General features: G+C 39.9%; 1 protein-coding gene across 12 annotated transcripts in view; it reads left to right on the forward strand.

Moving 5' to 3' along the window:
* MGA (MAX dimerization protein MGA) overlaps nt 1–13,861 on the forward strand; it is a 230,191-nt gene that overhangs the window by 134,516 nt on the left and 81,814 nt on the right. For 4 of the 12 annotated variants that reach the window (XM_074235152.1, XM_074235155.1, XM_074235153.1 and 1 more), the window contains exons 1-2: nt 1,886–2,166; nt 10,283–11,428. In XM_074235152.1, the coding sequence (XP_074091253.1) occupies nt 10,365–11,428 (1,064 nt within the window). In that variant the 5' untranslated portion in view covers nt 1,886–2,166; nt 10,283–10,364. Of the gene's footprint in view, nt 1–1,458; nt 1,566–1,883; nt 2,167–4,774; nt 4,921–10,282; nt 11,429–13,861 lie in introns of those variants that run through there. The other 8 variants (XM_074235144.1, XM_074235151.1, XM_074235150.1 and 5 more) reach the window with 5 other exon arrangements.

Consider the following 13,861-nt stretch of genomic DNA (forward strand, 5'->3'; position numbering starts at 1 on the left):
TAATTTACTAGTTCATTATTTTAAGAACCATTATAAAATAAATCCATTAATTCCATTAAAATGCATTGCCCCATCTCATAGGTACTTGTCAAGAATAATAGAAAGGTAAAAACTTTTTTGTAAATATGAAAACACAAAAGTAGAACTTTGGTCCATACAGTAAGATCTTTCCTTTTTCAATTATGATTATTTTTTTCTTCCATTGATTGTCTATTGACTGTGCATTGCTTAGTCTTTTGGTCACAGGTAGCAAATCAATTATGAGTAGCTGTGGTAGATAAAAGAAAAAATTTATATAGTTTTTGGAGATTCTTCACTGATAGGACATACAAAGAAATTTATATCCTGATATGAACATTTGAACTTTTTGTGAAGTTAAAATATATACAAGATTTTTATTAGAATGGTACAATTTCATTGGCTATTATGTATCAGTCAAAAATTCAGTGTGGTTTCATAGCTATGTATCTTGTTGCATTTCTTTAGCATCCTATTCCTCACTTGCATAAATCTAGAAAACAAAGGTATTTTAGAAAATTTATTTTTTTCCTCCCACATCTGTAACCTTTTGTAACAAAGCAGCTTGCCAATATTTTTTGATGTCTAAAAATTACATTTTCAATTTAAGGCTATTCTATTTGTCAAATGATTTTCATTAATTAAAATGTCAGGTTTAGTATGTTTGTGCCTTGCAGCCTATTCTTACTCGATTTTCCCTGGCACTTTTCTGGTTTTCATAATCTTCTTGGCGTTCTTGTACATGAATAGGAATTTTGTGGGAAACCTTTACAGATATCTCTCCCTGGTTCCCTGGGGAGGAAGGTTAGGAACGGAGCCCAAGGGCCGCCTCTGATTGCTCCAACTGCTGCTGCCTGTGACCTCTAGTCATGCTCGGCTACCAGGTCTCCAAGGTCTCCCCTTTTACGTTTTCCAGGAGCCTTGGGGCACGCCAAGGCGACTGGCACGCTGGGGCTGCAAAGCCCTCCCTCAATTGAAGGGCGTTTGGGGAGTGGGGGGTGAGGTGAGCCCTGGCAGAGGCTGGGGCAGGCGGGAGTGGGGAGCGCGGGCTGGGCGGGCGAAGCGCGGAGGAGGGGGTGGCAGGTGCGTCTGGGGAGGGCCGGACTAGCGACGATTCCCCAGCTCCCACGAAGACTTCGTGTGCAAGGCTGAGGGAATCGGGGTGCCTCTTGCTTGCCCCGCCCTTCCCGTTTCCAGAAGCTTCAGCGTCGGGGACCAGGATGCAGACAACCGGGATAAATGGAACACCCGGTCCGAGAAGCGGGTCCGAGGGCCTAGTCGCTTCTATCGGTCGGTTTGGCCTCCTGGAACTGGGGGTGGGGTGGGGTTGGGGGGGGGATGGGTGGGCAAGGCGCCTCGCGCCGAGAATTCTGCGCCTGCGCAGTGGTATGTGGCGGAAGCGCGTGCGCGGTGACGTGAGAGGGGGGTGGTGGTGCGCGCGCAGTCTCTTCAGCTGGCTGCAGACACACGGTGTGCGAGCGGAACGGAATAACCCGCCCCCAGCGGGATGTGAAGGACTCGGGCTGAGGTCTGCCGCGCCCAGCACGGTAACTCTCGGGCTCGGGTGGAGGGCATTTGTTTAGTATCGGCCCGATGGGAGCTTTCGAGAGTTCGAAGCTCTTGGGTTTTTTTTGACTGTTCCGAGGCACTCTGCGGTGAGAGCTTCGCGCGCCCTACCCAGGCCGGGCCCAACGCGGGGGCAGCCTTGGGTGCGCGCGCTTCCAGGCCCCCGACCGAGACTGCGCATGACACCTCTTGCGCGCCCCCGTTCCCACTTCCGGACTGCACTTCTGACGAACTGGAAAAATCGACGCCAAAGGGATCGGCCACGAGGCGGGCGGGGTGAGAAGCGCCCAAGGCGCGGCCCTGCCCTCGCGTGCGTGGGGTGTTGCGCGGCGTGGCACGGTCTGCGTGACGACACTCGCTAGAGTGTGAGTCTGTTGCGATTGTGGGCAACGCTTTGAACCAGAAGTGCTTTAGGGTCGAAATGGGGCATCTGAGTCGCGGAGAAGGGACCCCGGTAATCCTATTTTCTCGCAGAAGTGGAGCGTGACTTTGACACCTGTGCACAGGTCTCACGTGTAATCCCAGAAGCGACTCTTTGAGGAGTGGCCTATGTACAAAGAAGGAACCCTCGGCTGCTCGCTGGTGAGGAAGGGAGCGACTTCTGAGCGGGAACCTTAGTAAACAAAGGGCTGATTGCCTATAGGTGCTGATGAGAGAGGGCTGGGAAAACAGGTGGGGAGAGGAGGTGTTGTTTTCTCTCTCCATCGATGGGGGCAGTCTCAGGCTGCCGCCGCATTTTAATGGCCTTAAAGGACAGGGAGGGATCTTTCACCTGCCCCCTTCCTCTTTTAGGTGAAGGGGTGGGGTGTGAATAAGACCTCCCCCAAGCCTTCTGCTCTTCTTGCTTAGGGCATCTCTTTTGTGCTTGCGAAGAGTGGAATGAGCAGAGGCGATTTCTAGTTGTAACTGAAAGCTGGAAAAGTATTGTACGGTTTTTTTTGCTGTGGTTCGTATCTCCTCCGGATTTGGGGGCCTCTTGCTTGCAGGATTTAGGTGTGGTTCCCTCCGTCCAGTACTCGAGCTAGGCAGGATACTGCGGATGGGGCTGAGAAGAGAGGCAGCAATCAAAAGGCTGATCCTTCTGAAGTTAGAATGTAGGGAACAGCTCGTCAGGCCTGGTTTCCGTCGCCAGAGCCGACACGTGGATCCTGTAAGAACTTTCGAACCCACCCGAGCTGCCTCCGCGCGTGCTACCCCGGCATTTGCCGTGGCTTGTGCAGCTGAGCCTTGTGGCTCGCCCTGCAGCTTTATTCCTTGCTCCTGGGCACGACGCCGCTTCTGGGCTGCAGGGAAAGGGAATGGGGGCGGGGTGACGGCTCTTAGGGCGGGGCGGGGCCAGGAGGGCTTTGTAGTTTTCTGCGGTCTCCACGGTGACGAACGCTGCCCCGCTCCCGGGGAGCTCCTGGCAGGTTCCGGCGGGCTGCACGTGACCCTCGGGGCCGCTCTTCCCCGGAAGAGCTTTTGCTGCTGCGGTTCTTCACGTGGTACCGCAGTCAGTCAGACCTAGTGAGAACTGCAGCAAGAACTGGCCTTTTGTGTGTGTGTGTGTGTGTGTGTGTGTGTGTGTGTGTGTGTGTGTGTGTATATGTATATATATATCCAAGCCGTTTCTCCAGGGGGGGGTGATTTGCTCATATTCTCCTTGTGTGAAGAATGACACAGTACAGGGACAGCCATCACACTGCCCAGTATTTTAACTAGACTGTGTGTGGCTTGAGCTATTTTTATTAGTGGATAATCCTTTAGAATTTGATGAAACCCAGGGCTTCCCGAATTCTGGGTGTTCTCGAGACTGCTGATCTCAAAAGCGGGGCAGCATCCCACCATTGTGAGTTTAGCATCCAGAAAAAAAATGCATGAAATTGCCTTCTGTTGGAGAGAGTGAATTTAGTGAAGTTCCTAGTTTGAGTGGTATCTGGGCAGCAGAAGCTGCTTTATACAGATTTGCTTGGAATAGAAGTGAATTCTAATAACCAAAAATGTATTTGTATTTGCATGGGGCTGCAGTGATTTTTGGAAGCAGTGTACAATCCAATAAATTGCTTAGATCCTAAACGGATTCATTTACAAATTATTCTATTGTGTTTGAAAACATTCTGAGGACAAGCTAAATAGGTGTTTAAAAAATTCTCTACTCTTTTTCTTCTTCCTATTTACTGCTTCATAACTTTATTTCCCTTCCTCTCATCTTTTCGAATTTTAAACTTTTAGGGAACTTGGGAGAGGGAAAAGCTATGTATTTATTGTTTCAATGAATTTACTCGTCACATTCTGTGAGCTTTAGAAGTTGAAGGGAAAAATTATTTTGGAGATTGTACACGAATAAAAAGATCCTTAGAGGACTTCCAGTTCATCAATAAATTAACATCTCATGGGTGTTATAAAGATCTCAAAAAGCAGTCATTCTGTAATAATCAAGTTCAATTTAAATTGTCCTTTAAATTTGCATGCTTGGTGAAGGCATAAATCTCATTTGATTATTAATTTTGGACTCCTGAAAGTCTAAAAAATGAGTTACAGAAATACTTGGAATTTTGGATGTCAGTTTGGTGGTTAACTGTATATTTTAAAATTTGAATTGAACTTAAAAGATTAGGAACTGGAACTGTTGTACTTTTGGTGAACAAGAAATTCCTTGATGAATAATCCTCCCCCCCACACACACACACTAATGAATTAATCTTGAAAAAATTTCCTTATTCCTTAAATTGACTTGCTCAGAGTAACACAGGTGGTTATTTATGTGTCAGAAGTAGAAATAAAAATCCAGATCTTCTTGACTTGGGGACCAGCAGCCTTCCAGACCATGCTTCCTCTCTGACTAGAACTTGGTCATTAAATTACTTAATTTACTTATTTTGCTCCCAAGGCAAAAATTGATTTTAACACAGTTTGTAATTGTAACCTTTTGCTTATTGAAATTGCAACATTGCTTCAAAATACTCCTTGATCTTTTTGTTGATTATGTAACTATGATGACAGCTGATAGAATGTATTATTTGTGTGTGTCACTTTGTTTTTCATTTCTACATTTAAAATTCTGGTTACTAAAATAATTCTTATCATGCCTAATGGAGAGAAGTATTGACAATTCTGAAAACTTTGATTGGATATTGTTTATATCCACAGTGTTTGGTCCTTAATGCCTAGCATGCAGTATGTGTTTATTGTTTTGTTCTGTTTTTTTTAGGTTTTTGCAAGGCAAACGGGGTTAAGTGGCTTGCCCAAGGCCACACAGCTAAGTAATTATTAAGTGTCTGAGACCGGATTTGAACCCAGGTACTCCTGACTCCAAGGCCGGTGCTTTATCCACTATGCCAACTAGCCGCCCCCATAGTATGTGTTTAAATGTTTATTTTTTTATATAAGGCAGTAGAGTTAAGTGATTTGTCCATGGTCACACAGCTAATAAAGATCAAATGTCTGAGGTAAAATTTGAACTTGGCTCCTCCTCACTCCAGGCATGGTGCTGTATCCACTGCACTACCTAGCTGCCCCGTTAAATATTTATTGATTGATAACGTGCAATTCCTGAAAGCTAAATCATATTGGATCAATGTGTAATTTCTTCAATTTTATTTGTATAGGGATTCCCCTTTGAGGAAAGTCCTTCACCAATACAACATGTATTTATTTATTTTTTTTTATGTATATGTGTATATGTAATATATAGCCTGAGAAGAGCATGGGGCATAGAGGATTAAGTGACTTGTACTGAGTCTCACACACAGCCTGTATGTTATCGGAGGTGGGACATGGGGAATCACTCTAAAATTGTACATTTTGCCCATAATCAGACATAAACCTGATAGGGGATGGATACCAGTAACCCACTTTTATATTATTGGCTGTCCTAGCAGCCCTATGAGCTTTGTGAATCCACAAGTCAGTCAAACAAGTTCCTTACAATCTATAACCCTCCTACTTTTCATGATTTCTGCTTATGTGGCCTAAATCCTTGCTTAAAGAACACCCAAATATACATTATAAAGTAGTTGCTTTTAGTTATTTTTTAGTTATTTTTGTTATATTCTCAGTGTCCCCAATCAATCACACACTTATTTTTGAGCTTGAAAGTAACAATACAATCTGATTTGAATATCTAATTTAAAAAAATCCAATAGTTTGTTTTAAAATGCCAGGTAAAATTTCTAAGATTAATACAGAATTTTCTCCTTAGAAGAGAGAGGACAATCATAATATGTTGTCTCTTTTCTTGAAAGCATCAGTCTGTAAATGGAAGTTATTTTGAATAGGAAATAATGTGATATTTTGGTATTTTGATTTTTTTTTTTAATGATATGAAGAAGAAAGATAGTTGAACAGAAACATTAGCATAACATTAGATTATTTGGACCTGTTACAAAATCTTCATAGATCTTGGTTTCCTTAACTGTAAAAAAAAAAAAGAACTAGATTTAGATGGCTTCTCAAGTTCCTTTTCACTCTAGGTCTTTGATTTCCGAATCTACTATTAATTCTTTACCCATTATTTTTGTGTACACTTAATGTCACTGAAAGTGAAAATCTTGAAATGGAAGAAATCTAAAAGGTTTGGTAGTAAGGAAAAATTTCAAAATTATTATATGCTTCCCATTTTATATGTAATTGTGCACTGAATTTATGCTGTTAATACATGAGTATGTTATATCTACATTTTTCTGTTAAAATTTAAGCTACAGATTTTAATTATCTAGGGAAAAATAATTGTTAGTATGTTGAGAATGTATTTAAAGTAAAATATATCCATGTAGATAAAATATATGTAATGTATGGCTATGCTTTATTTTTAGTTTTTGTAAAGTAGGTATTTGTACTCAGAGGAGTCACACTTTCAGCCCTTAAAAAAACTCCTGGCTAAAATGAGATTAAATGAAATTGAGAAATGTTTTAACAAAATTTTGGGGGAAAAAAAGCGAAGCAATATGGATAATGCTTATTTGTGATTTTCTAAGTCAGTTTAAAGCCTGCAGAGATTTATTTCTATTTGAGTTTGATACTTCTTAGATTATGACCTCATAGGGTTTTTCCTGATTTCGTTTTAAATTGATATTGACTCCCATTGCTTTATGTTTAAGTTTCTGTGTTTTCTCCCCCTCTCCCATAGTAGTGAACTATAAACCGATATTATAGATTTTTTTTAATCTCCTTGAATTCCAGTCCCATGTCACCAACTTGTCTATTAAATATTTCCAATCAGATATCTATTAGACACATCCAACTCACCATGTCCAAAACCCTGTTTCTTCCCCTGAACTTTAATTCCTGACATCCCTGTTTCAGTCAAGGGTATCCTTCAAGTTATTCAAGTTTGCAGACTCTGCTTCAATTCACTTGCCAAATCCAATTCAAGTCTTGGCAACTATTTTCTTTTGTTCACTCATATGACTACCATATTAGTTCAAGGCTTACTTCATTCTTGGACTACTGTAATGGCACCCAAGACTATCCCTCTATCAGTGTACTCTACACAGCTACCCAAGTGATGGTCCTAAAATTCATCTGACTGTGGTCATTTGCTTGCTCAAAAACCTCCTGAGATCTTTTTTATTTATAGAATATGAACTGTTTTGAACAGTAAATTCCTTTACCATCTGCAAGCTTAAAGCATCTACTTGAAGGATTTCAGCCAGCAGCTAGATCATCGCTTGTTGGCTATGTTCTAGTGAGGATTCCTTTTGTGTGTGGGTTGAACTAAGTGCTGACATTTCTTCCAAATCAAATTCTGGTTGATTCTATACCTTGCCAGACTTATTACATGTCACCCATCTTTATCAACTGCATTTTAGCAAAACTAACTTATGTGCTTTGACTATGCCTCTGCCTTCTTCCCTCCCCTTCCCCAGCAATTTAACATATTGTTGTTCCATAAATGTTCCTCTGATGCAGTTCCTCTTTATCTCTGCCTCTTAGAATCCTTAGTTTCCTTCAGAATTCATCTTTAAATGTGCTTTTCATCTTTGGAATCTAAGCTTTTGGTGATTAGGGGATGTGTCTTATTTTGTATTTGTTTATTGATCTTTTTAATATGTAATTTTCTAAGTCAGTTTATGGCCTACAATTTTGTAGTCTCTATTTCTTTTTTTTTAATTGACACTGCTGCTCTAGTCAACTCTTAAGACTATAAGTTGTAGGGAAGGTACCCTCATAGTCATCTGGGAGTGCCCTTATAACAGTGAATTCACAGGTTTCCAGTCTCCATTGCTTTCTTAAAATAAAGACTAATGGTTGTTCTTCATTGTAGAAGAAAAACATGACATCAGGGAGGTGATGTCATGACAAGTTACTTAATCCCATTGCCTTGTAAAACAAAAACCAAAAAAAAAAAAGATTCTTTTAAAAAATACTAATAGCAATAGGTACTGATTTAGGAAAGGCAAGAGTCAGTGTAGTATACTCTAAAGCAGGAAATGAGGCGGGGTGGGGGGGGTGAGGAGGGAGAACATTCAAGGAATGGGGGACTGGCAGAAAAACTGCCTGGAGGGGAGAGATGGAGTGTTTTGTTTGTGGAGCAATGAGGAGATTATTGTCACTGGATTTAAGAGTACTTCTTGGGGAGTAAGGTGTAAGAAGACTGGAAAGGTCACTGGAAAGGTAAGAGCTTATTGAGTAAGGGGGTGATGTAGCAGGACTTTTGTTTTAGGAAAATCACTTTGGTGCCTGAATGGAGGATATATTGGAGTGAGGAAAGACTTTGAGAGAAGCAAAACCACGCACCCTCCCTCATTGCACTAGTTCAATAATCCACACGTGAGGGAATAAGAACCTGCACTAGAGTGGTGGCAGTAGTATCAGAGGAGATAAAGGGACATATATTCAAGAGATGCTGTAAAGGTGAAATCAAGAAGCTTTGACAGCAGTCTAGATGTTGGAGAATGTGAGACAGTGAGAAGTAAAGGATGATTGCTAGATTGTGAGCTGGAACTGGGAGAATCACTGTACTAAGTAATAGGGAAAGTATGAGGGGGCATGATTTGGGGGGGGGAAGAAAATGAGTTCAGTTTTGGACTTGTTAAGTGTAAGATGTCTATTGAACATCCCTTTTGAGATATCTGAAAGGCACTTGGAGATCCAAGATTGGATGTCAAAAGAGAGATTGGGGCAGGATGGGTAGATTTGAGAATCGTCAAAACATAGATATAGTTTAAATCCTTGGGATCTGATGAAATCACCAAGTGAAGGTAGTATAAAGATAGAAGAGGAAAAAACCTAGATAGACAACTGAGTAAAAAGGCAGTTGAATTGGGCATGTAAATGATCATGGTAACTTTTAGAGAGGACACTTTTGTGGAATAAAGCTAGAAGCTGAATTGTAAGTGAGTTAGAAGAGGGAGAAGAGAGAAAGTGGAAGCATCTGTTCAAGACAGCCTTATAAGACATTTAACCAGACAGGAGAGAAAAGATATAGGATGATAGTTAAAGGGGAGATAGAAAGATCAAGTGAGGTTTTTTCAGAATACTTGAAATATGGCCACGTTTGTAAGTAGTCAAAAATGAAGCAGTAGGCAAGAAGAGATTGAGAATAAGTGATAGAGGGGGCATCACAGAGACAAATATAAAAGATATAAAAATGTTACAATCCTTTTTATTATGTTTTTATGTCACCATGAACTTTTAATCGGCATTTCTGAAGCTGAACTACTTGTCTCCAACCTATTCTGAACTTCATTTATTCTCTTCTACTTTTTGTTTTACTGGCATTCTTTTTCTCTCTCTTTTCTTTTTTTTTACTATTCTCATGTCAAAAAAACCCACTAGTATAAAAATCTCAGGATGTTGCTTTTGAAGAATCAGATTCAGCCTCAGTTTACTCACCATATCTAATCCAGTCTTGGAAGTAAAGTCACAGTTGTTTGGTATTATTCACTGTATAGAGTAGATGAATTGTTGAGAAAGTTATGTGTAAATTGAATTTTTATAGATCTAGAAAAGCCAACTGTTTAAAGGAAGCCTGTGGTGATTCTTTGTAATAATTTAGTAATTTTGGATCTTTTGAGCCAATTGAGGCTGAATCTAAATCTTCAAAAAACAACATTCTGAGATTTTTATTGTGACACTAGTATTGTTTTTTAATAGCATTTGCAGTATTCTCCCTCTGACACCCCTTCCCCCCATATCTTGGCAGTAAAGAAGAGGGTGTGCTTAGCTTTTTTTTTTCTTTTTGGGTATTGATCATTTTAATTACATAATACTTTGTTTTTTTATTCTTATTTTTCTTTTTCTATAGTTGAAGTTACTGTGTTTATTTTCCTGGTTTTGCTTATTTCTCACGCTAGTTCATAGAAGTCTTCTCATACTTCTCTATTTTCTTGTCAATTTTCATGACAACAGTATTTGAATTCCTGTATCACAATTTCTTCAGCCATTCCTTTCTTTGTTGCCAACCTTTGACTACCATAAAAAAGTGCTATTATGAATATTTTGGTGTATATTTGACCTTTCTGTCTTTGACCTCCTTAGGGATGTACATCTAGTAATGGGGTCTTTGAGGCAAAAAGGTATGGGCATTTTAGTTATAGAATGGCTATTCTTACAGTTTTGAGGTATATAGGGAAAAAATTAAGGTATATTTATTAGCATTATCCTTGCCATTTTTTAGATTCACTTTTCATATCCTTGTCATTTTAAAAGTAAGCTGTTATGATTTGTATACTGTATTTCTAAAAAGGCTTCAGCTATTTATTTTGCTTGTTTTCAGGATGGTGAAAACACTGGATGGGCTGTTTCGATTGGGTGTTGTCTGCAGTTAGTTCAAGAGAGAATTTACTACTAAAGTTATTATGGAGCAACAGCAGGTGGCATTGAGTAATCAAGATGGTGGGACTGTATCAGGAGCAGCACCTGCTTTTTTTGTCATTTTGAAACAGCAGCAAGGAAACAGTAAAACTGATCAAGGCATTTTAGTAGCAAACCGGGATGCCTGTGCTTTAGCCAGCAGTGTGTCATCACCAGTAAAAACTAAAGTCAAGACATGCCTTCCAGCTGATTGTACCTCAGGGGGCATCACTGTCACCCTGGATAACAATAGCATGTGGAATGAGTTCTATCATCGAAGCACAGAAATGATTCTGACTAAGCAGGGAAGACGCATGTTTCCTTATTGTCGTTACTGGATAACTGGTTTGAATTCAAATTTGAAATACATTCTTGTAATGGACATCTCTCCTGTGGATAACCATCGCTATAAATGGAATGGCCGTTGGTGGGAGCCTAGTGGTAAGGCAGAGCCTCATGTCCTGGGGAGGGTGTTCATTCATCCAGAATCTCCTTCTACAGGACATTACTGGATGCATCAACCAGTGTCCTTCTATAAATTGAAACTGACCAACAATACACTGGACCAGGAAGGGCACATTATCTTACACTCTATGCATCGTTACCTGCCACGACTTCACCTAGTACCTGCAGAAAAGGCTACAGATATTATACAACTAAATGGCCCTGATGTCCATACTTTCACCTTTCCACAGACTGAGTTTTTTGCAGTGACAGCTTATCAAAACATTCAAATTACCCAGTTAAAAATAGATTACAACCCATTTGCTAAAGGGTTTCGGGATGATGGATTGAACAGCAAACCTCAACGAGATGTGAGACAAAAGAACAGTTCAGACCAGGAAGGGAGTAGCGTTCCCAGTTCTCCTGGTTATCGGGGCCATCTTACTGAAAGTGATGGATCAGAGATACAACAGAGTGTCCCAGATACTGAATTGAGTGGCCCTGAACCATCAGAGATGGATTTGGAGAAGGCATCCTTTAATGCAGAACGAGATTTTCTTGGTTTTCTAGATTCTGGTTTGACTGCTGACACGATTCCACAGCTAAAGCAGGAAGCTTCTGAAAGGTATGACAGTGTATTTTTGTTTTTATCGAGTAATAGGACTAGGGAACTGAGGGAATTATAATAGTATCATGGAATCATGATTATGAATACTTGGTAAATATTATATCTCATTTGAACTCTACAGTAATAGTTGTTAAATGATGATCATTTCTTATATCTTTCTTACGTATTTTTTCCCTTATGAAGACCAGTTGAATTTAAACATGTCCCCCTCTCCCTGCCCCCCCCCAACTATTAATACCCCCTTCCTTGATGATGGGGGAAGTGTGATGTGTTTCATCAGTGTAGGGAGCTCCCAGTGAAGAACTTCTAGCAGTGAGGATTGGCACCTGCTCTGCAACTCAAAGTTTAGTTGTCTGGGATACTTTTTTTTTTTAAGGTTTTTTTTTTTTTTTTGCAAGGCAAATGGGGTTAAGTGGCTTTCCCAAGGCCACACAGCTAGGTAATTATTAAGTGTCTGAGACTGGATTTGAACCCAGGTACTCCTGACTCCCAAGGCCGGTGCTTTATCCACTACGCCACCTAGCTGCCCCTTGGGATACTTTTAAGACAGAAGTGTCAAACTCTGGTGGCTGCAAGTCCTAGCACTAAACAGCTCAACCAGATAAAATGACATATTTAGCAAAATAAATAAAGATACAACTCAGTATAGGTAATATTAATTTGAGGTTTTCTATTTCAGTGTAAACTTCTGTTTATATTTGAGTTTGACACCACTCCTCTAAGAGGTTAAATGAATGTGTCAGAGGCAAAGTGAACTAGATCTTATCCTATTATAGACAAATTGCTTAAATATTTTTCTCCAGATTTAGTGTCCTATTAAACCTGTCATTGATGGTTTGTGTTCACTATATTTTGGATTTCAAACATCTGCAGTTGGTTAACATGAGTAGATTATACTACAATGGAAGCTAACATGTACTTCTAAATTTAATTGCTAAAAAGATTCAATTATGTATTTTCATCCAATATATTAAAAATATTAACTGGGATTCAGGCCAGATCAAGTCTTGTAGTATGTTTACATATAGGTGACCACTTTCCAGTTTTAAAAATTGAAATTTATTGCTTTTCTTTTTTGCCTTCAGTTTATATTGAGTATTGTGTGCTTAAATACATAAAACCCTGTAAAGGTTCTTTAAAGAATAGTATGGGGGAATATGATTGTTTTGGGATTCTTGTACAGACTTTTTTTTTGGAGGCACTAACTTTGGGGTTAAGTAGTTTGTCTAGGATCACAGCTAGTAAGAACTAAAAAAAATTCATTTATTTTTTTCCATTTATATTCAAAGGTCATTTTCATTCATGTTCATCCTTTTTCAAGCTTTTGCATTCCATATTTTTCTATGACCTCCCTATTTCTCCCTTTCCCTGTATGTCCAGTCATGTTTAATATGTTCACATTAGTCATGTTGTGAAAAAAGAATTAGAACTAAGGTGGGAAAATAATGAGAGGAAAAAAAAATTTTAAAAAGTGAGCATAGTGTACTTTGCTTTGCATCCTGTCTTCCTAGTTGTTTTCTCTGGATGTGGATGGCATTTCCCATAATAGGTCTTGCAGGATTGTTCATGATAATTGAATTACTGAGAGGAGCTGAGCCCATTATAGTTTATCATCTCACAATGTTGCTGTTAATGTATAATGTTCTCCTGGTTTTGCTCACTTCACTCCCCATCAGTTCAGTTTGTGCAAATCTTTCCAGGTTTTTCTAAGTGTGATTGTACATGTTTTTTTTTTGTTTTTTGTTTTTTTAGTTTTTTGCAAGGCAAATGGGGTTAAGTGGCTTTCCCAAGGCCACACAGCTAGGTAATTATTAAGTGTCTGAGACTGGATTTGAACCCAGGTACTCCTGACTCCAAGGCTGGTGCTTTATCCACTACACCACCTAGCCACCCCCTGTTCATGCTTTCTTACAGAACAGTATTCCATCACATTTAGCCATCATGACTTGTTCACCATTCCCCAATTGTTAGGCATCCCGTCAATTTCCAGTTCTTTAACCACTAATATAAATATTCTTGTTCATGTAGACATTTCTTCTTTTTTTTATTGTCTCAGTGGAATATAGACCTAATAGAGGTTTTGCTGGATCAAAAGGTATGCATAGTTTTGTTGCCCTTTGGACATAGTCCCAAATTGAAGAGCATAGACTTTTTTTTAATTTAGGTTTTTGCAAGGCAAATGGGGTTAAGTGGCTTGCCCAAGGCCACACAGCTAGCTAATTATTAAGTGTGAGGCCAGATTTGAACTCAGGTACTCCTGACTCCAGGGCTGGTGTTCTATCCACTGCACCACCCAGCCCGCCCCCTGAGCATAGACTTTTAAAGAATCATCTGTTGAGATGGTTTCCATCTTGAAGCTTTTCAGGAATCATTCAAGACTTCATTGATCACACAGAAAGACAGGTAACATAGTGAATGAATATAAGACCA

This window comes from Macrotis lagotis, chromosome 4, assembly GCF_037893015.1.
Source record: "Macrotis lagotis isolate mMagLag1 chromosome 4, bilby.v1.9.chrom.fasta, whole genome shotgun sequence".
Taxonomy (NCBI): domain Eukaryota; kingdom Metazoa; phylum Chordata; class Mammalia; order Peramelemorphia; family Peramelidae; genus Macrotis; species Macrotis lagotis.